This window comes from Tamandua tetradactyla, chromosome 23, assembly GCF_023851605.1.
Source record: "Tamandua tetradactyla isolate mTamTet1 chromosome 23, mTamTet1.pri, whole genome shotgun sequence".
In the NCBI taxonomy this organism is placed as follows: domain Eukaryota; kingdom Metazoa; phylum Chordata; class Mammalia; order Pilosa; family Myrmecophagidae; genus Tamandua; species Tamandua tetradactyla.
Genome location: NC_135349.1, coordinates 23,717,145 through 23,739,833, shown reverse-complemented (window position 1 = coordinate 23,739,833; position 22,689 = coordinate 23,717,145). Strand labels below are relative to the sequence as shown.

The following is a 22,689-nucleotide window of genomic DNA, read 5'->3' as shown; positions in this document are numbered from 1 at the left end:
GTTCTGGGTTTGTGGGGATATGTTGGAGTTCTCTGTATGGAGCTTGTTTTATTTATGCAATTGTCCTGTAAGTTTGAAATTATTTCAAAATAAAAAGTTAGAAAACAAAACAGAACCCTGGCCTCTGCTCTCTAGTGTCACCTTCCCACAGTCCCCTGCCCCTGCCCCTGCTGGGCGCTCAGGTTACTTCCTCCCGACTCTTGCCGTGGCAGGCACCATCTCCGGGCTCCACAGTCCCTTCTGCGCAGTCTCTGCACCATTCGCCGTGCTCCGGTGCCTGCACTTTCCCTGCGGTCCCCTCAGTTGACTGAAGACTCCTTCAGTCCTGGGCCAGCTCTAGGACCTTAATGCCCGAGTGTCAGGAACACAGAGGATGTGGAGGCTGAGTGCTTCGCCCAGTTCCCTCCCTTCTCTGGCCCACCCCTTGCTTTCCAGGTGGGGAATGGGAAAGAAGCACAGTGAGCCTGGCCCTGAATGTCTGGGTCAGAGAAGCACGGGCAGAGAAGCACGGGCAGAGAAGCACGGGCAGGGTGGGGGCACAGCTTCCCAACAGAGGCAGAACCAGGTGACAGGCCAGGGCGATCACTGACCTCAGGAGCCAGGGCCAGGCCTAGACCCAGGAGGTGGCGCTGCGGCAGGCCTGGCCTTGAGGATTCCCCAGAGCAGACAGTGTGGAGTCCAGGCTGGGTTCCAGCAGGCCCGGTGATGGGGGTCGAGGGGGCTGAGGCAGTCGTGGGACCTGTCCTGGCCGCCCTGACTTGCTGAGGCCCTTAGGCAAGCAGCTGCCCTGCTTGGAATCTCAGCCTCTCCACACTGAGTGCACCCAGGCTGCCATCTCTAAAGGGGGATGCCAGGTCAGGTCTCTATTTTTTTCTGCAGGATCTCAAAAGAGGCCCAGGTCCCAGATCAGGCAGGGAAGGGCAGCCTTCAGGAGGGCACCAACCTTGTGGCCAGTGGGGCCTCCCTGGGGCTGCCCAGCCAAGCCTGAGCTGGCCAGTGCATCACGGGGCAGTCTCTCCACAGGAAGCTTATTGGTTCCACCACCCCTTCCCCCAAGAGGTATGTGTTTTAAGACTTCATGAATCCCCCAGCCTCCTACCAGGAGGCACTGAATGGGGACTCCAGGGCTTCTGGGAAAGGGCAAGGGTGGCCTGGGGCTAGGCATGGGCCCTGCTCTGGGATGGGGCAGCTCCTCCAGTTTGCTCTAGGCTGAAAGGGAAGACAGAACACACTTGGGAAATCTTATTCCCTTTATTCTCTTCAACTAATCAACATGACCACCGGTGACACGACACTGGTATTGACACACAACACTCAAAGGTGGGGCCTCTCTTCTCTCTAGGGGGGCAACTCAAGCAAGTGGGGCTGCCATAATGGGGGCAAAGGAGTCTGGGGATCTGCTCACCTCAGTAGGGCGTGTCATGGAACCCCAACTCTTGGTTGTGATGGTTTCGAGTTTCCCCACCATTCAGGATGCATGGCCAGTTCTTTAGGGCTCCCATCTGACCTCCATAGCCACAATAGTTTCAAGTTTTGTCCTAAGCTCAGATCAGTTTTCACTCTCCCTTCTGCTTTCACCAATGACTCCCTGAACCCCCCCACTGGGCTCCTCCCCTGGGCACTTCTGGGGCCTTGTGGAGCTAAAGAGGGGATGGCAGCGCTCTGCCTTCCAGACTCAGTTCTGGGGGCAAGTGCACAGCTCCTGGCCTTGGCCTGAGCTGTCAGAGGGACTCTGGACACTGCCACTCATGTGGTGGGCCAGCTCCCCTGCCCGCCCCACCTCAGCCCATGCTAGCTCCCTGCTTAGTTCCTCCCAACAGAATGCAGCTCTCTCTTGGAGGGAAGCACCTCGCTAAAGGAGTTGGAGGAGAAAGTGGGAGCAAGAGGGACCAGCCTACACCCAAAAGGTCTCCGACTCCACCCCTTTCCTGCTTTGAAATTCCAGACCCCAAGGAATCGTGTCCAAATTACCCATTCAGTACCGGAGCCGAGACCTCTAGCCCTCACCCATCCCTATGACATGCGAGCATCCTACTACGTAAGCTATACCCTAGTCCTCAAGGGGCCTACACTTGGCCTCCAACTACACTGACCACCTCCCTCCCACTCTGAGCCTCAGCCCAAGTTTTCCCCAAGGACTCTCTTCTGGGGACAGATCCCTCTGACCTGTTCCAAGCGGATCTGCTTCTAGCTTTACAAGGGGTCTGTCTCTACAACTTAAGTTTCTTCCTGCTACCGTCTTAGAGAAAAAAAAAATCTGTTTAGTCTTGGAGAACGTATCTCCTCTTGCTCAGTCTTATAGGGGACACCCCCTTTGTCAAAGTTCCTTTTGACAGAGAGCTAGCAGGCAGGCTGCTCCTCCCTGCATGGCAGTGCTTTCCTACTTGGCATTTGGGTGGGGGGCTTCTCCCCACAACCATGCAAGGCCTGCCTTGTCTCTCTCCCCAGTAGATCTGGGCTTTTGCTCTTACAATGTTCTAGATTCTGATCCTTTTAAATTTGAGGGGCATCCTTTTGGGGGCAGGATAGATGAAGGGTATAGGACCTTCACCTTTTGAACTTCTCTCTTCCACAGCTGGGTCAGAATCTAGGCCACCCTGTCTGGGGACAGGACTGCTGAAGGGCCACGTCAACCTGGCATGTCAGTTCTCCTATTCCAGGCCTACTGTGCATTGCTGGTGCCAGTGTGGGGTCACTGAGCACTTCTTTCGAACCCAGCACTGGACAGGGTCCCTTCCATCTCCAAAGGGGTTGGGGTTCTTGTTACAGACATTTCTCTCAAGTGTTTCCTCTCTTCAACCATTTTACAGACAGTGGTCTCCTTCCCCAGACACATGTACCTGGCCATGGCAGTGGGTTTGGATGGGTTTATGACAGCAGATAACTGAGTAGTGTGTGAGGTTAGGAGATGGGCTTGGCAGGAGAGCCAAGTTTCTGATTCCTTCTGTTTTCCTCTGGCTAAAGAGGAGACAAGCTTAGTGGGTGGGATCTGTCCCTTCCCATGGCCAAGATTGGGCTGGGTAGTCCCCACCTCTGCTGGCTTCCCAAAGCAGGCTGAGGAAGGTGGTCAGGCTTCTGGGACCCACAGTCCAGTCTAGGTGTTTAGACACCCACCGCCATGTGCAGGCTGCCTCATCCTGCGGCTGCCTTGCTAACAGCTCTGAGGAATGACCAAGGTTTAAAATCGGTTTACTGAGTGCTCAAAGCTTCCGATTCTGCCGGCTGGCTGTCCCTTGGGGCCACAGAGAACCCACAAGTGGCTCTGGTTGACTTGCCAAGGAGAAGTCTAGGGAGGCCTGCACCCCACAGGCCTTGAGTCTCTGAAAGGCTTTATTCTTTGGAGGTCGACCAGCAGCCTTTCTCCCTCTTCACTGAGGACAGAATATGAGGGAACAGGCTGCCAGGGCAGCAAGCCTGATGGCAGAGAGATTGCAGGAAAAACCTCCTGACGGTGAGACCTGAGAATGTGGAAGGTGGAACCCTCCTTCCCAGAGCGGAAGCCCCCAGCTGGGCTGGAGGAAGGGGCAGTCCTGCCTGGACCAGGGAGAATCCTGAGCTGGGCTCTTGCTTGCACTTGCAGTTTAACAAGCCTCTGGAAACGGGAAGGACTGAGTGGCCTGAAACTTGCTGTGTTTCATCTGAACACAGTTTCTGCACCTTGGCCTGCTACTCTCAAAGCCATCGAACAGAAATCCCCCCTAATTTTTATGGTGGTTTCCCAGAATTCTCACACTGAAAGTTTTCTGCACCCCAAATATCAGTCTTTAAAAAAGCTTGTCATACATTTTCTCCCTTCCCCATTTTTGGTTTTTTTTTTTTATAAGGAATTTCATGGGCCCCTTCCCCTAACATATGTAATTCATCTAAGATTGGCCTCTTACACCCAAGGAACCCCCGTCCCAGTGAGCTGCTCTTTCTCTCACTAGTCCCTATCTTATTATCTCCTCCATGTGTCGAAGGGCTCTCAACCTCTTCTGCTCATTCAAATACTTTTCTCCAGCCTTTCCCCTCCCTTTCCACTTTCACCCTGTCTCCATGCCACACTGCTCACCCAGCTGAGCATGTTCTTCAGTGTAACTGTTCGCAGCTGCTGGGAGACAGGCTCCTTCCCATTCGCAGTGGGAGAAGACACCGTGCAATAGGTTTGTGGGGGGTTGTTCCTGCACCTTCTGCAGACCACCCCCCTCACAAAGCCGTGGCCATGTCCCCTGCACTTCCCCGACCCGATCGTTTCACAAGGATTCTGATACAGTTTTATAAGGTTGTCTAGAGACATATTGGGACCTCTTCCTACAATTAATAGGGCTTTTATCCACTATGGTTTATAGGGTTTTTCTGCTACAGACTTAAAGGGCTTTTTTTTTCCTACTTATTTATAGGGTTTCTAACCCAACAGTTTTTCTCTACTGCTCTGTAAATGGTTCCCCCCAACAATTTGATAGGGTTTCTCATCACTGAAGCAACAGTGCTAGTTCTCCCCAGGGTTCTCTATTCTCCACTTTCTCTACCATCTTATCAGGTTTTCTTTCTTTCCCCACATACTTTTTTTGGGGAGCTGGTGTTCCTCTCAGGAGAGAGAGGCCCCCTGGTCTCCAGACCCATCTCACAGGGAGACCCCTGGGTGGCAGCTCCTATGGAGGAGGAGGGCTGCGACTTCTGTGAAGCCATCTCCACACTCAGGGCACATGTAGGGCTTTTCTTCCAGGGGGGTTTTGGGGTTTTCCCCCTTCCCATGGCTGCTGCTCCCTGTGGGGGTGGGGGCCTCCCCCTCACCTTCCTGGTTTGTGGACAGGGTGGCTGGCTCTGGAAGAGGGTCCTCAGGTCTGGGAGGCTCTTCCTGGGTGTGGGTCTCCTGGTGCCGGACGAGGGCCAAGCGATCGAGGAAGGAGGCCCCACAATCTGAGCAGCTGTAGGGTCTGGCCCCTAAGGGACTCCTGAGGTGCTCCAGGAGGACAGAGGAACTCTTCCCCAGCTCGGGGTTCTTCTGGGGTTTCCCGCCTGCATGGACTTTCTGGTGCAGCAGGAGCTCAGAGCTGAGCCCGAAGCTTTTTTTGCATTCAGGGCATTTAAAGGGCTTTCCACTTAGGAAGGGACTGGGCCCTGCCCCTTCCCCGAGGCCAATCCTATACTCAGGGAAGAGAAAGGGCTTCTCGTTGCCATGGGTCAGCTGATGCTGGAGAAGCACTGAGCGGTCCAGGAAGCTTTCCCCACAGTGGGAACAGATGTAGGACCTGGAGGAGAGCAGCCCCAGCCTTTGGCCAAAGCTCTCTTGACCCTCAGGTATTTTAACGGGCTGTCCTGGGGGCTCAGCTCGGCCCTCGGCGGCCCCTGCATAGGAATTCCCTCCAAAAGGGAGCCTCGGGGGTCTAAGCTGAGGCGGTTTGGGGGCTGGGTGGGCGATGAGGCCATCCGAATTCTTGTAGGGGTTTTCTCCAATGTGGATCCTCTGATGCTGCATGAAGATGCCCTCATCGTTGAAGCCCTTTCCACAGACAAGACACTTGTGTGGTTTGGCTCCCGGAGGCGGGGTCAGCAGGGCAGGGTCTCCGAGCCCCAGCAAGGCATCCCCCTGAGCACGTCGAGCTGGGGTCTTGCCCCTCTCGTGGATGACTCGGTGCTGCTCCAGCTCGTGAGCTTCCAGGAAGGCCTTCCCGCAGTCAGTGCAGACAAAAAGGTTCTCGTCCATGTGGGTACGGACGTGGGTGATGAGGTTGGAGCTCTGGCTGAAGCTCTTGCCACACTCGGGGCACTTGTAGGGCTTCTCCCCCGTGTGGGTGCGCCGGTGCTGGATGAGGTGGGAGCTCCGGATGAAGCTCTTGCCGCAGTCCGAGCACTTGTAGGGCTTCTCGCCGGTGTGGATGCGCTGGTGGCGGATGAGGGTGGAGCTCATGATGAAGCTCTTGCCGCAGTCGGCACAGATGTAGGGCCGCTCGCCGCGGTGGATGCGCTGGTGGTTGATGAGGTTGGAGCTGACGCTGAAGCTCTTGCCACACTCGGGGCACTTGTAGGGCCTCTCGCCCGTGTGCGTGCGCTGGTGCCGCAGCAGCGTGGCGCTCAGTGTGAAGGTCTTGCCGCACACGGGGCACTTGAAGGGGTCCTCGCGGAGGTGAGTCCGCTGGTGCTTGATGAGGGTGGAGCTGTGGCCGAAGCTCTTGCCGCACTCAAGGCATTCGTAGGGCTTCTCGCCGGTGTGCGTGCGCTGATGCTGGGTGAGCTCCGAGCTCTGGATGAAGCTCTTGCCGCACTCGGTGCAGCGGTACGGCTTCTCGCCGGCGTGGATCTTCTGGTGCTTGAGGAGGTTGTGGTTCTGGCCGAAGCGCTTGCCGCACTCGGGGCACTTGTAGGGTTTCTCGCCTGTGTGAGTGGCCTGATGCTGGATGAGGTCCGAGCTGCGGTAGAAAGCCCGCCGACACTCCCCGCACTTGTAGGGCTTCTCGCCCGTGTGGGACCGCTGGTGCTTGATGAGGTTCGTGCTCTGGGTAAAGGCCTTTTCGCACTCAGTGCACTTGTAGGGCTTCTCGCCCGTGTGTGTGCGCTGGTGCTGCACCAGGTTGGAGCTCCAGCTGAAGCACTTGCCGCAGTCAGGGCACTTGTAGGGTTTCTCGCCTGTGTGTGTGCGCTGATGCTGCACCAGGTGGGAGCTCTGCGTGAAGCTTTTGCCGCACTCGGAGCAGGTGTTGGGCCGCTCCCCGGTGTGGATGCGCTGGTGCCGCAGCAGCTTGGACCACTGGCTGAAGCTCTTGCCACACTCGTTGCATATGTAGGGCTTCTCAGCCCCTGAGGGGCGGCCTTGCACCAGCTCACGCAGGCTGGGCTCGCTGGCTGGGACCACAGGAGGGCTGTTCCATGCCGTCAGAGCCCCCCACTGCCAGCTGGTCTCACAAGCCTTGGTCCAGTCAGATTGGGTGGGGACTACCTCAGGGGCTGGGGCATCCAGAGGGACCTGGTGGTCCAAGGGGTTGGGGTGACCCAGGGAGGCTGGGGGGTCCTGATGGACGGAGGCATCCTGGGAGGGCTCCTCCAGGGGCATCTCTGGTGGGTCCTTGAATTCTGGACTCTGAGCTGGATCTCCCAAGATGATCTCCACCCCTGAACTTTCCTGCTGAGGGCTCTCCTCCTCGTTCCCACTTTCAGCACCTACAGAGAGAAAGGGAGTCTCCAGCCCCCATCTCCTTTCAGAACACAGGGTCTGGTCTCTCTTCCCTCCCCTGGGTGGCCCCCAGAGTCTGGGCCCCTCCCAGAAGCGGGGCCACTCTCTTGTCCCTTCTTGTGCCCTCACCTCTGTGAGCATGGTTGGGGCTCTGTTCAGGACCCTGCAGATCCGGGCCCCACAGCACTGCCTCGGGCTCCATCCCAGGGCTCAGGATTGCAGGAGGGTTCCAGAGGCCCTGGGAAGGAGAGAGATGAGCACACCATGGGAGCTGGCCTTCACAGCCCCTGAACTTCACTACCTGTCTGCTGCTGCTGCCCCGCCTCCCCATCGGATTTCTCCCTGGGCGAGCTTCTGTATCCTTCCACCCCACTTTTCTGGGCATAGGTTCTCACTGTACCCTCCCTCTCCCCGCCCCACCCCCTCCCAAGCCTAATTTATGCTCCAGGCCTTAAAATCACACCATAGTACAGAGGTGAATTTAAAAAGCGCAATTAAAAACTCATCAGTCATAACCCTTTGAACCCAGACTGGGGGTTGGGGGGGGAGGGGTACCTGACATCCATGGGAGGGAGGGCTTGCCCCACACCTCTGATGCCCAGAGGCTGGGAAATGAGCCTGGGAAACCAGTTATTTTGCTCATCAGAGGAAGCTCATTAGGACTCTAATTTTCCTCCTTAATAGGGTTGCTAATTGAGACCAGTTAACTTTTCCCTTTTGAGCCCCAGAGAGAACTGAGGCTGCCTCGGGTGCTTAAATGGTTAACAAAAAGAAACCACCTCAATTTCCCTGAGGGAAAAGGGCTCTCCAGGAGAGCCCTTTCCTTTTGCTCAGGCCTCAGGGCCAGGGGCAGTTAAAGCACTAGTGAATTTCAGCAGGAAATGATAAGGGAGAGAGAATGGCTGCTCTCTGTGCAGAGAACACCTTGCAGTGACACAGGACCTGCTGCAACGTCCGTCACCGATGTCAGCCAGTCCCCCTTCACACACACACACAGCTGTGAGGCGGCCCAGGGCACAAGCTGTCCATTATCCAGATTAGTAAACCAAGGCCCAGGGAGAAGAGATGATTGCGAGGTCTTGAGCCGGGAAGTGGCAGAGCCAAGACAGGACATGCAGGGTGCTAGGTCTGGCCTGGCCTTGCCCCCACGAGGACAAGATGACCTTGGGAGTCACGGGAAACTCAGAAACATGGGCTGCTGAAGTAGTGTGAGAAAAGCGCAGGGAGTGCCTGCAGGCCCTGAGAATAGGTTGGAGAAATTCCTGGGACCAAGAGGTTTCCTTGGGTGTAAAAGGCGGCTTGGGACCCAGCGACTCAGCTGGACGAACTGCATCTCTGAGCTCAAAACCCAGTTTGCTCCCCATCAAAGCCTTCTGTGATGCATCCCACTATAAGCCACCAGGCACTCCTTCTTTTATTCTTTTGTCCTGTTTTGTTGATGCCATGCTTCAGGCCTAGGACAGTGCCTGGCACACGAAAGGCACTCAAGATATTTTCGTTGCATGAAGGAGAACATAAGAGTGTGAAGCCCCTTGCCCCTGGAAGACACATTTGATCCAATGCCTTTAAAGGTCAGTTGTTCCCAAGGAAATGGCAGGAGTAGTCAGAGTGGTCCCGTGGTTGCAATCACAGGATGAGGAACAGGGCCACAGGAGCTGAGGGCTGGGAGGACTTTCCACAACATGTGGACCCTTAGAGAATTCCTGGGTCTGGCCTGGGCTTGGGGCAGCTGTGCAGGATGGGCACCGTGTTTATGGCAGTGGTGCAAGGGAGTTACGGCAAAGCCTGGGAGAGCAGCAAGGGCCATGAAGAGGTAAGCCAGGTGATGGGGGAAGTGTAGGAGTTAAGACTTAAGGAAATAAATTTCTTCACTTCTGTAGCCATTTAGGCTATGAAAATCCATCCCCCTCACCATCTCTAAGTGTTTTTGGGGAGGTGGAACCTCTGCCCAGATGGGGGCTTTCTGGCTGAGGCTGGGAAGGACACCCTGCTGCGTTTGCTGAGGTCAGATAAGAGCTTATGTACTTTGATTGTCTCGAGAAACTCAAACCTGGTGTCCAGAGTAGAAGGGAAAGGGTTAATGGCAAGGCAGACATGGAGTATGAAAGTGGAAAGAAGCAAGAAGTGCTTGGAGCCCACCCAGGCCCTGGCTCCGAGTACCTGGACCTCGGGTGGCACAAGAGCCTCACTGCAGAGGGCGGACGAGACTGCTTCAGCGGCCCAGGGTGACCCTGACATGGAGGCAGCGGGAATGCAGCCACCCAGGCCCCTGGTCCCCTGATGCCTGCGTCAGGCCAGAGTTGGACTTCTGCCCTACCTGCTCCAGCGACCCTGTTTCTGGCGTTCAGTCCAGAGCCTGGGCATCTGCACCTCCCCCGCCCAGCCCTGACCCCCATGGCACCCAGGAGCCCAGCTCTCCCGCCAGCGTCTGCCAGGCTCCTTCCAGAACTGCGCCTTGCAGCGCCACAGCCCCCGGCCCGCCAGGCCGAATTCCCTCTTCCCAGAATGCTCACGCCCTCCCCCTCCCCCACAGCCAGACCCTCACACTCTTCCCAGAATCCTCCAGCCCTTCACTGGGCCCCCTGCCCCGGGCCCCCACCCCTATCCCGGGGCGGTGGGGGTGAGGGGGGGAGTTGAGGGGCGGGGGGAGGGGGCTCAGGCCCAGGTGCCCAGTCCTCGTCTCCCAGGCCCCATTGTTTCCCGGCGGCCGTCCCGGGCCCTCCAGGCCACCCCCCTGGAACCCAGGCGTCCCCAACTCACGGCTCTGGGGTCTGGGAAAAGCCGGAAGGCAGAATCCAGCCCCAGGGGACTTAACCCCTTAAATGCCCTGCCTTGGGGGTCGGGCTAGATGCCAAGGACTCTGGGGTCCTTCTCAAGGGGTGATCCCAGGCTGAGGACCCGGGGACCAGTTCAGGGTGACTGGGACGGAGCAGGAAGTGACCCCAGCTTCCCGGGCCCCTCTAGCCTGGAGTCAGAGCATCAGCTCTATGGGATTTAACCCTTTGCCTCCCACAGCCTGGGAAAAAAAGGGACAAGGGAGCAGGGAGGTGGCTGAGATGACTCCTCTCCCTGTCTCACGCAGGAGTGGGTGAGAGAGGCCAGTACCCATCTCAGGGGACCCAGAGGCCTACAAGGGTCTCAGGGATTATTCTGCTAGCCACTCCCAGAAAGCCTGGTATTTGGATTTGGAGTCTGCTGGGCCCCTGGGGCCTGCCTTTGTTGGGACTTACACCCCAGGCGGGGGCTCAGAAGCCTGTGTTCTGGGGTGGGGGTGGAGGGGGCAAGGGCTGGCAGAGCCGACCAGTAGTTAGAACATCCTACAGACTAAAAATGGGTTGAATAAGATCATCATTGCAACAAGGGTTTGGGCTGAGAGTATAAGTACCACCAGGAGGGGATTTGTGGCTACCTTTGCTTCAGGCCCCAGCCTCACCAGAGGTAGGAGCCACTCCTCTGTCCTCATTGGCTCCCTTCAGAAGGAAACTGAGGCCTATGGTGGCAGGAGGGAAGCCAGGGAGATCCCCCTGGCCAAAGAGAGTGAGAACCTTTCCTAGTAGCTTAGAGGGCACCCAGCTCACAGCAGGAGAAACTTTTAAAATCCCTGGAACACTGACACCTGTCCCTCAACCCCCATCCCAAATCTTACAGTCCTCATCTCCTTTCCTTTTCACCACAGACCCTCTACAGGGACCAAATGTTATCCTCCATTCTGTAGGTCCAGAGATGGAGGAATGAGAAGGAAGTACCATGCTTTAGGCTAGGGTATTATTTAAATTCACATTTGCATACTGAAGCCCATCATTGCCTGGGCCTTGTGCTGAATGCAGCTCCTCAGGATTGCTCAAGAACCAGGCTCTCCAACTTCAAGAAGAGGTGTGTGTGTGTGACAGGGGAGTCACAATAGAGGGCAAAGAGAGCTACCTGTGCAGTTTTCTGAGGAAGCTGTGGGAGGAATAATCCACACTGAGGGCAATGGAAACTGCTATAGGACGCAGCTCCTTGGCTGGCATCTGGGATTCACTGACAGTGAGAATGGCGAGTTTGGCTCCCAGGAGGAGAAGGTACCCTGTGAGGTCCTGCCTCTGCTCCTTTTCCAGCACTGTCTCCCTCTACCTACCTCCCCAATGGGCTGTTACGGCCTCTTTCTCTCTCACCTCAGGGCCGTTGCCCCTCCTGGTCCCCCATTTCCTGCACATATTGTCACTCTTGACAGAACACCTACTGTCCACCTCCACCTGGCACCCCCCCACACACATGCACTCATGAGTCCCCTGTACACTCATGTCAGTTCTGCCAGAGCAGGAGCTTGGCCCATTTTCTTCACTGCTGTATCCCAGGGGCCTAGAACCATGTCTGGAATGTGGCAGGAGTTCAATTAGTATTTGCTGGAGAAACCCAATGAAGGCATCATCCTGTCTCTTCCGACTATCCCCAGATCAATCCCCAGGCTGGACAGATCAGATGAAGCTGGGCAGAGCTTTGACTCTCACCATGAATCAGGTGAGAAGAAGGGGGTTTGGGTCAGAGAGACTTAGGGATGGACCAACCCTCACCATTCTCTTCTGCCTGCCATGGGATGGAGAAGCCCTATCTAGACCAGGGAGGTTGGTGTCTGGGACAGCTGCACACTGGAGGCGCACAGAAGAGTTTAGTTTGGCTTACACAGTTTTTTTGGTTTTGTTTTTTTACCTGATTTAATTGCCACATTTAAGCATCAGAACATTTCACATAAAAATCTGAATATCCTGCTTCTTTTGAAAATCCAATGTTCCAAATTTTCACCTGGCAACAACTGACTGCCGCTGGGCACTGGCTTCTCTAAAGGGGCACTGGCTGTCCATTTTGTCACAGTCCCCATCACACCAATTTCATCCCCAAACCTGAGGCTGAGAGGTGATTTCATCTTATCAACGGTCCTTCACTGTTATGTCCCAACACCCATTTGACTGTAGGTATTGATTCTGCCCCCCTTAATCAGTGTCCCCCAGATTCTGAGTGATAAAGATGAAGATAGTATCTTCTGACATATTAATTAAGCACTTACTGTGTGATAGGCACAGTTTCAAAGGTTTTCACATATTAACTCCTTGAACCTTTACAACAACTCATGACACCAATATTATTATTATCCTCAAGATAATAAATCTCTTTTAATAAATTTCTCAATTAATCTCTGAGCTGCAGTGAAACCTAGGCATGCAGGCTCCAGAGCCTCCATGGCTCAAATTATCTGTTCAACTCAGCTCAAGCATGTTTGGTGGGCCAAAGGATGAAAGCCTCTGGGCTCCATCACTGTCTGCCTCATCTTTCTCCAAGAGTTGGAGAAAGGAAGGGCAGGGTACCCTAGTCTGAGCAGAGCCTTTCTCCAGGAACATTTTGGATGCTTTTCAGGAATGTGGTCCTCAAATGTGGGACAAGAGCTGGGTCTGAGGGCTGAGGACTGGGAGGTCACTTCCTCCTTTGAGAGGGTGGGATTCCAGGATGAGTCACTCCCCTGAACAAGGACTACAGGGACAAGTAAGTCCTGCCCTCTGGTACCTCCTAAACAGGAAACCAGCATTCCCAAAGACTCAGCCCTCATTCTTTCCCTTATGTTCACTTCCTTGAAATTTTCAAAAATCTCCTACTTCCAAATCCTTAGCTGTCAGCTGCCCAGCCCTATCTTCCTTGAGGCCCTGTTCTTTTGTTCCATCTGCCTAACGCTCAGCAGCCATTCCAGATTCACCAGCTCTGCTTCCCCACATGCCACCTTGTCATCCTGCTCCCCAAGGCCTGGGGAGGAGGACCCTCCTCTGCCTCCCTTCAGCCACTGAGTCCTGGGGCCCTCCTTTGGGAAGCCCCTGCTATGTCTGCCCACCTCGTCCATCCCCTCTGCCAATGCCACTGTGGCCTGAGTTACTGTCCCTTCTCCCCACCCATCCCATGTCCCATGTATCTTCCAAACAGCCCCACTGTGTTCCTCCTCAGAATACCTCCATGGAATACTCATTATTAATGGAGGGTTTAAAAAAATAATTTTATTTTAATTATAGAAATTACAGAACTATTCTTTTAAAAAGTCAGAATAAATTTCATTAAGCTATTAAAAACATATCATTGGATACATAGTTGAAAAATATGTATCCTATGTTATAACCAGATATTTGCCTTGAAGTGTGATCTGAAATAATTCTAGGCATTAACCTATGTGGGCCTGTTTCCTCATCTGCAAAATCACAGGTGAGAAAAGATGTTCTCTATCCATCAGAGTCTATAAATCTATGAATAATTTTTTTTATCGACCTTGACTGTTTTGGGGGAGGATGTGCAAGTGCCTGGGAACAAGGACTGAGAACCTCGGGTAACCTTTGATTCTGTTTAATGATTTCCAATTTAAAAAAATATTTTTTAAAACAGTAAATATTTGGGGTATAAGGTTGGGAATGGAGGCTGTGGGAGTAAATGATTAAAAGAAGGTTGGCTTCCTTTTCATGTTTGTCCTGATCAAATCATGTTAAGACAATGCAACTGATTTCCTGCCCATATGTGATACATGGACTGACCTGGGGAGGTCCCCAGTCACCCCAGGGAACAAATATGCCAGTTTGGCCTAAGGATGCAGAAGGAAGTTGGAGACAGAAGGAGGAGGATATAATATTGCCACACAGCTAAAATACTTTTAAAAATCATGAAACTCTAAAAGCCCTTGAAGCCTGGTTCCATCATTGACATACCCCAAGGAACCTAGAATTGTACCTATGAAACAGTGAAGTCCAAACTCCTGGACCGCTCAGCCCCATCTGGAAGCGAGTTTTGCACCTCCCTCCCTGCATAACAGTTTCCTGGGTAAAGCCCCTTCTCACACTGAGTCAAGCATCCATCCCCACCCCCACCCCACCCCCCTGCTCCTGCGACATTGTAGGGAAGGTCCTGTTCCTGGGCCTTTGACCAAGCTATGCCTCCCTCTACCCCTCTAGAATGCATCCCCTTTACCTCTCTACTTAAGCAAATCTTGACCGTCCTTCCATGCCTTGCTTGAATGCCTAGGCCCTGATATTAACTAATGTCCATTCAACATTTTACATCTCATGGGGTCTTTCACACACATTAGGGCATTTGGTTCTCGCGATACCCCTAACAGGCAGGTAGCATCATTCTCTTTTTACTCATGAAGAAACAGGGTTTCAGACAGGTGAGATGACATATTCCAAGTCAAGGAGCATCTGTAAGGTTTTGGGACCCAGGTATCTCAGATCTTCTAATTCTGTCTGGAGGTTCCCCCTCCAAATCCAGCTAAATCCCACTCCTTCCATGAAGCCTTCCCTGACTACAATGGCTGCTAGGCAACTGTCCTCACCTTTGTCATGGTCTCCTTTCAGGAGGCATAGTATAAGGACTTGCCAAATTTCATTCAACATCTTTGCCACATTGGATACCCTCTGTACTGAACTTTTATTTTTTATATTTTTCTTCAATTTGACTCATTTTAACGGAAAGAAACATATCTGAGAATGAAACTCAACATTAACATGATAGACAATTTCTTGTCACAAATTATAGGCAATTATTAAAATAAATATAATGCAAAATAATTAAGTTAGACCCTTATCTCACACCACAAAAAAAAGTTAAATAAAAATGGGTCAGAGGCCTAAATATAAGAGCTAAAGCTAAGCTTTTAAAAACATTTATGGTAAATCATCATGACTTTGGATTTGGCAATGGTTTCTTAGATATGACACTAAAAGCATAAGCAATAAAAGACAATTTATAGTATTGCAGAAAATATCTATAAAACCTGTATCTGATAAGGATCCAGAGCATATAAAAAAAGCCTCTTACAACTCAACAATAAAAATGTGCAAGGGACTTTAATAGACATTTATCCAACGGAGATAAACAAATGACCAATGAGTCACTAGGGAACACAAATCAAAACTGCAATGAGATACTATTTAACACCCATTGGATGGCTATTGAAAAAAAAAACAGAAAAGAATTAGATATGACACACAAAATCCAGAAGGCAAAATAGTAGAAGAAAGTACTACCCATGCAGTAATAACACTGAATGTTAATGGATTAAACTCTGCAATAAAAGACATACTCTGGCAGAATGGATTAAAAAACAGGACCCATCTATATGCTGTCTATACTCAAAGGACAGGAGGGCAAGCACACAAATGGACATTTACATGCCAATGTTTACAGCAGCATTATGTACAATTACCAAGAGATGGAAGCAGCCAAAATGTCCATCAATAGACGGTTGGCTAAACAAACTGGCATTTACATAAGATGGAATATTATGCAGCTGTAAGACAGAATAAAGTTATGAAGCATGTAACAACATGAATGGACCTTAAGGACTTTATGCTGAGTGTGATTAGCCAGAAACAAAAGGACAAATACTGTATGGTCTCACTGATATGAACTGACATTAGTGAATAAACTTGGAATATTTTCTTGGTAACAGAGACCATCAGGAGATAGAAATAGGGTAAGATATTGGGTAATTGGAGCTGAAGGGATACAGATTGTGCAACAGGACTGAATATAAAAACTCAGAAATGGACAGCACAATATTTCCTAACTGTAATACAATTATATTAAAACACTGAATGAAGCTGAATGTGAGAATGATAGAGGGAGGAGGGCTGGGGGCACAAATGAAATCAGAAAGAAAGATAGACGACAAAGATTGAGATGGTATAATCTAGGATTGCCTAGAGAGTATAATGACAGTGACTAAATGTATAAATTTTAAAATGTTTTTGCATGAGGAAGAACAAAGGAATGTCATTATTGCAGGGTGCTAAAAATGGATGGTAATTAATATTTTAAAATTTCAACTTATGTGTGAGACTAAAGCAAAACATGTTTATTTGGTACAAGATTAAAGAAAACAGAAAAGAATAAGTGCTGCTTGGGATTTTCTTTTTATTACTTTTTCTGGAGTGAAGCAAATTTTCTAAAAATCATCATGTGATGAATGCACAACTATTGCTGATACTGTGAACCATTCATTGTATACTTGGATAGATTCTGTGGTGTGTGACCAGATCTCAATAAAATGACATTTAAAAAAAAGAGTGGTAGCTGGCGTTATATACTCCACCAAAACATGTTCTTAATCTCAATCCATGCCTGTGGGTATGAACCCATTGTAAATAGGACCTTTTGATAAGGTTACTTCAGTTAAGGTGTGACCCAACTGAGTCTTGATGGATCTTAGTCCTATTATTGGAGGTCTAATACAGAAGGCCACAGAGAGAGGTTACAGAAGAGCAGCCAGAAGCTGGATCAAAGAAACCTGGATGAGAAAGGAAACGACGTCACCACATGCCTTGTTGTATGAAAGAAACGCTAAGGACCAACGATTGCCAGCAGCCAGCCACAGAATGCCACAGTTTTCAGTTTTCAGAGAGAAGGCAACACCTTGCTTGGACTTCACCTAGCTTCAAAACCTTAAGTCAATACATTCCAGCTTCATTAAGCCAACCTACTGTATGGCATTTGTTTTAGCAGCCTCGAAACTAAAACAGCAAGAATGTGGAGAGATGGTTGGTATGAACGTAAAATGGTGCAGCCACTATGAAAAACTGTTTCCTCAGAAAGTTAACTATAGAATTATCTTATGACCCAACAACTCCATTCCTAAGTATATGCCCAAAATAAGTGAAAACAGGTTTTCAAACAAAAACTTGTATTATGAATGTGCTCTATTCGAAAACGCCAGAAGAGGTAGGTAAACAACCCAATGTCCATCAGTGGATGAAAGGGTAAACAATGTGGTATGCCTGTACGATGGACTATTTAGTCAGCCATAAAGGGAACAAAGGACTGATACATGCTACATCATGGATGAACCTTGAAAACATTATGCTAAGTGAAATAAGCCAAACACAAAAGGCCATTCATTTATCTGAAATACCACCAAAAGGCAAATCAATAGAAACAGAAATCATATTAGTGGTTGCCAAGGTGGGAGTGAAGAGGTTGGAGAATGATTGCTTAAAGGGTACAGGATTTAATTTTGAAGTGATGAAAAGGTTCTAGAGCTGGATGGTGGTGACAGTTGCACAACACTGTGAATGTGCTAAACACCACCAATTTGTACACTTTAAATGGATACATGGTTAATGTTACATTATTTGAATTTTTACTAAAAATAAGTACAAAAAAATAATGTTAATAAATGCCACCTAGATATTGTTGTCTAAAGTTAAGGCTCTGAGTCTCAGGGTCTTGTTTAGTGTGTGTGTGTGTGTGTGTATCTGTGTGTGTGTATAAAAGAAAGCAAGAGAGGGGAGGTGTTAAAGGCATAGCACCAATCTGAGACTTTCTCTTTAGTGGAATCAAATGGCCTGAAGGAGAAGCAGAAGGACCCCGTTTCTCATTATTCTGTGTGCTGGCAGAAACCATCTAAAGATGGTTTAGATGGGCACCCTTTTGCCTGCCGTGGGCATCTGTGCAGTTTATGCCCCACACTGAGGTGGCTGGGCACAGAAGCCGGTATGGGCTGCATTTCAGCCAAGGCTTCATCCCAAAGCCATAGGCTGTGGTGCAGGGGCTGCTTCTTCCCAGAGGAGGGTTATTTCTGTAATTTGTCTGCCCTAAAGGGTACGTTTTTGTAGATCACCCAAAGGAACGGTGAGTTGGCTGCCCTCTTTGAAATTTTGGGAAAACTGAAAGGGAAAGGGTCCAAAGGCTGATCAGACCTTATCTCCAATTCTACCTCAAAACAGCTGTGAGATCTTGCTTAAATTACTGAACCATTCTAAATCTCCATTTCCTCATTTGTAAAATGGCAACAGTAACTCAGAAGAGTGTGAAGATTAAGTGAGGTGTTCACACACCCCGTCCCTCGACCTTCAGTTTTCTTCCTTCTATTTCTCCCACTAATTAGCATCATTTTTCATCATTGGCTTAAACACATTTTGTTATCGTTGTTGTTGCTTGTTCCCCCCCACCCCCGTTTCTTCATTAGGAAAATTGTGGGTAAATATATTTTTAACACTATAAAAGTAATAAAACCATATTAAAGAAAATATGGATAAAAAATTAAATCACTTATTGTCCACTGCCATTTTGCTGTGTTTCCTTCCTATATTTTTAAGCTATTTTTTTTTTACCTAATTGTAAGTTTTGTTGCTGCATTATCTTCACAGCCATAATTTTAGTGGCTGTGTACAGTTCTGTCCACAGATACCATATTTTGCTGAGCTATTCCCCCTTGTCAGATATTTACAATGTCTCCATTTATTTTTTGCCATTATAAATGAAACTTTGAGGGACGTCTCTGCAAATATATATCTTTCAAATTTTGAGTATTTTCTTAAAATACAGTCCTAGATATTTGACTTGTTATTTTGATTTTTTGCATTGGTTTCAAATCTATTAAGTAATATGTAAATTATTATAAATATGAGATTAAGAATATAAAATTAAATGTGATGTATATGTTAATAGACTCAAAAGAAATTATTATTTATTTCAGATAATTTAACATCTTCAGAGTGAATGACTGAATTTGGAGATCTTCAACCCAAACATAACTATACTTGCTATTCTAAAATATTCTATAGTAAACATAAATATGCTGATAAAAAATACAGTCCTATAAGTAGAAATATTGGGTCGAATCTGGCTTTGGTGGCACATAATTTATTAAGCAGTTGTAACTCTCAATATGGGACCACCGGTCCACGTCTATCCATCTTGTTTAAATGATGTGAGATTTTATTGCCACCCTTGCTGAAATCCATATTAACTAGATCTATAACATTTCCTTGATCTATAAACCTAATAACCTTATAATCATGCAAAATAGTCCCTACCTCATAGGGTGAATGTGAGGATTCAATGAGTTAATTCAGGAAAGCTCTTAGAACAGTGCCTGTGGGGAGCTAGCGCTCATCATTGTCAATTACTATTTTTTTTCCAGCTACAATCAGTTTATGACAAGCCCATCTTAACACAGCCATAGAATGGCATTGGGATAGATGGAAAACACAGTCAAAGCCAAAGTTGGAAGAATTAAAGGAAAATAATATATGATCTTTAAAGACTGGAATCAAATAATTCAGAAAATATACATGATTAAAAATAGTGATTAACAAATAGGTTCGTTTATCAATTACTATTCTTGATATCACTACCTAAGGGACATGAGGCTGGCCTGGCCCTGCGATTCTTTGTGGGCTCTTAGTGATCACCTCTTTCTAAACTGGGGACTTAGGGGCTGAGTTTCATAAGGTTATTATTACTAAATTAATGGCCTCTGGCCACTATGAGGTTTTTGTTTTGCTTTGTAGGTTTTGTTTATTTTCAAATACAGGTTCGTAAGAAGAACTATAAAGAGCTATGAAGGGAATGATTTCTAAATGTTGTGTTAATTTCTTTTTTTTCTTTAATTAATAATAATAAAAAAGAGCTATGAAGGTATGCAGTCTTTCTCTAATATATAAAGTTTACGTGGGACGTTTAAGTGGGCCCCGTAAAGGAGAGGAGGCAATTTTGCAGTTGTGTTTGTTTCTTTATTTATACTTTGCTTAGTTTAAAAAAGGAATTGAGGCATTTATAGAGCTACATATTATACAACAGGTGCCTGGCAGCTAGTAAGAAACATAGCTGCTAAATGTTGGCCATTTGTAGCTGTGGTCATAGAATTAGTAGTATCATTCGCAAGATAAAAAATAACACGATAAAAGGAATTAAGGGGGGGCATGGGGGGCATGAAGCCAGCATAGGCATACAAAACACATGATATAAACTTCTGTTTATACCACTGCTAAAACTGGGTCACTGATTTGCTGAGGTCCAAGCAAAGACTGGTTACATAATTCACATGAGATTTGGGAGAAAGTTCTCCTATAAATCCTCATCAACACGACATTTTGTTATGCATAGGGTCATGTCTTCAACTCCGTCCCCTAGTTCTGGATCTAGTCCAACACACAGACAGATGGGTAAAGCCCCGCTTATCTATGTGATACAGAGTATGGCTACGATGAGGTTAACCGGTAAAGCTACTGTTACCAACCACCAATCCCAACCATAAAAGGCCCCAATAAGGGATTCATAGACTGGTGAATTCTAAGCACCTGTTGAACCCTAAGAAAAACTGGCTACAACACTTATGTTCAGGCTCTTTGGGGTTGGCAAATGAGATACACAGCATCTTCTCCTTGCCAAACTCCAGGCCTTTCACAAAGAATACAACACGGTGGCTATAGAAATGCCTAACCAGTAAGAAGATGGTTTTATTTAGTATTTGAAATATATATTTTTAATTTTCTTATTTATCCTTGAGAGCTGACTCTTAGGTCTGGAGCAAGCCTGCCTTTCACTGGAGGTAGGTAAACTGCTCTGGCTTCCCATTCTACCTCTGCATCACCTGTCAGGTCCTCCCCTTTTCCCCAGCAGTCTACGGCCTATAACACCAGAAGGTGTGGACTTGATCTTCTCTTTCCACCTCAACTAACATCTTTTGTTCCAAGTATCTTATATGAGTTATTTTAGTTCTTGACAAAACTCTAGCAGGTGTGTACTGCTGCCCCAGCGATACACTGAAGAAACTGAAGTTCAGAGAGATTAAGTTCCTTGCTCAAGGCTACCCAGCTAGCTGGGATTTAATGCGGCCCTGATGGGTTCAAGTCTCCTTACTCTTTTCCGACACCATGCCACCTTACTTACAAATTTTCCATTTGATGATCTGCTTTAGAATCCCTGCTGGGTTAAACAGCAAGCTTCTTGGCCTCTGGTTTATAGCATTAATCTCTTCCCTTTTCTTGAAAATTGGGATGTCATTTACGTCCATCTCAAAACATGCATTTTTTGAGGCAGGTGGTTTAGAGACCTCATTAGTGAATTTTCTCATTACACTCATCCAAGTCAAGTCAGGAAATATGTCTTCATTCAAAGCAGCACACTGCTTTCTTAAAATCTCACATCTCCTAAGTTAGTTCTCAATTTCCTCTTATCAGCGTTTGTTATAAAGCAAACTGTAATGCAAACAGAATCAGCCATAAAACTCCTTCCTCCCTCTCTCCCTCCTTCCCTCTTTCTTTCCTTAAAAGGGTATCAAATATAATTAGTTCAAATGATATGCTATGTGGAGAACAGGTACTCTCAAACTTTCTTAGCAAAAGTATGTATCTGTACTGCCTCTTTAGAAGACAATTTTGCTACACTAATTTAAATTTAAAATGCCCAGGCCCTTTGATCTGGTAATTCCATTTCTACATCTTATAGCTACTAGCTGCACATGTACATAAAGATGCATGCAATATGACATTCACTGAAATGTTTTTATAGCAAAACAAAACAAAACTTGAAAATAACCCAAATGTCTACCATCAGCAGATCTGATCATTTCTGTCACATTCCTTATTCTCATTTCAGAAAATTGCCCCTCCACCAACACTTCTTTTTAAAAAGGTAACAGTAAAACTGATAATAATAATAATAACTAACATGTATTGAAACTTATTATGTGTTAGGCATTCCTTTAAGGGCTTTATGTGAATTTATTCATTGAATCCTTCCAGCAACTCTGGCAGGTAAATTCGATTATTTTACAGATAAGAAAACAGAGGCCAGAGACTAGGAGTCTGGAGTTTCCTTTTGGGGTGATGAAAATGTCTTGGAATTAGATAGAGGTGGTGGTTGTACAACATTGTGAATGTACTAAATGTCACTGAATTGTTCACCTTAAAACGATTAATGGCTAATTTTATGTTATGTGAATTTTATCTCAGTTTTTAAAAGAAAGAAAACAGTAGCTCAGAGAGGTTGAAGAACGAGCTGGAGATTGCTCAGCCAGCAATTGCAGAGTTGGGCTATAAACCCAGGCGGCTGGGATCTGCTGCTCTCAGTACAGGCACTGGAATTGTGGAAACGTTCCCCGGAGTGAACACACAAAACCACTCTGCCCTTCTCGGCAAGGAAGTGAACGAATTCCTCTAGATATTGATTTAGCCTGCTGGGACGGAAGGGGTTATTCCCACTGAGAAGCCAGAGCCCTTGGCTCCTAGAGAGGCCCCGTTTGTGGGCGGGAGGAAAAATGTGCTTCCTGCTCAGGTCTGGGGCTCCGGGAGCCCGACAAGCTTTCTTCCTTCCGCTCGGGGGATCTCAGGCCCAGGCCGCTGGGCTCCAGCTTCTTATCCTGCGGCCTCCCCTCTAGGAGGGCTGTGCAAGGGACAGAGGTGGGAAGGGAAGGGGTTCCTTGCCCCAATTGAGCTCCAGAGGGAGAAATGATGAGTTGGGAGGGCAAGGCAGGCAGAGGAGACCCGAAGGGTGCCCGGTGTCCCCGGCTGGGCCAGGGGCCGCGCTTGGGGGGAGGGGTGGCGGGGGAAAGTGAGTGCCTCACTTATCCAGGTGATAGACCTTCTTCTCGGACCCAGGTCTGCCAGGAATGGTCCACCCGGCGGGCGGGCCTGTGTCACACCTCGGGCTTGGTTTCTCCTGGAGGGCCGGCAGCCCAGCCCCGGGCAGAGCGCACTCTACCGGCTCCTCCCGGGAGAGACCGCGGGGCGTCCTCGAGCCCCGGGTGAGAA

General features: G+C 48.7%; 2 protein-coding genes across 12 annotated transcripts in view; one reads left to right on the top strand and one right to left on the bottom strand.

Moving 5' to 3' along the window:
- Positions 1–1,236: 1,236 nt before the first annotated feature.
- ZNF629 (zinc finger protein 629) overlaps positions 1,237–22,689 on the bottom strand; it is a 90,556-nt gene continuing 69,103 nt past the window's right edge. For 8 of the 9 annotated variants that reach the window (XM_077141204.1, XM_077141198.1, XM_077141199.1 and 5 more), the window contains 2 exons: positions 7,280–7,388; positions 1,237–7,137 (listed from right to left, as the gene is read on the bottom strand). In XM_077141204.1, coding sequence (XP_076997319.1) covers positions 4,604–7,137; positions 7,280–7,352 — 2,607 coding nt within the window. In that variant the 5' untranslated portion in view covers positions 7,353–7,388 and the 3' untranslated portion in view covers positions 1,237–4,603. Of the gene's footprint in view, positions 7,138–7,279; positions 7,389–9,910; positions 11,107–22,689 lie in introns of those variants that run through there. The other variant, XM_077141203.1, reaches the window with a different exon arrangement.
- Positions 22,220–22,689, top strand: part of LOC143667233 (L-lactate dehydrogenase B chain-like) — a 35,765-nt gene continuing 35,295 nt past the window's right edge. For all 3 annotated transcript variants that reach the window (XR_013167958.1, XM_077141221.1, XM_077141220.1), the window contains exon 1: positions 22,220–22,338. The gene's annotated coding sequence lies outside the window, so the exon portion shown is untranslated. The remainder of the gene's footprint in view (positions 22,339–22,689) is intronic.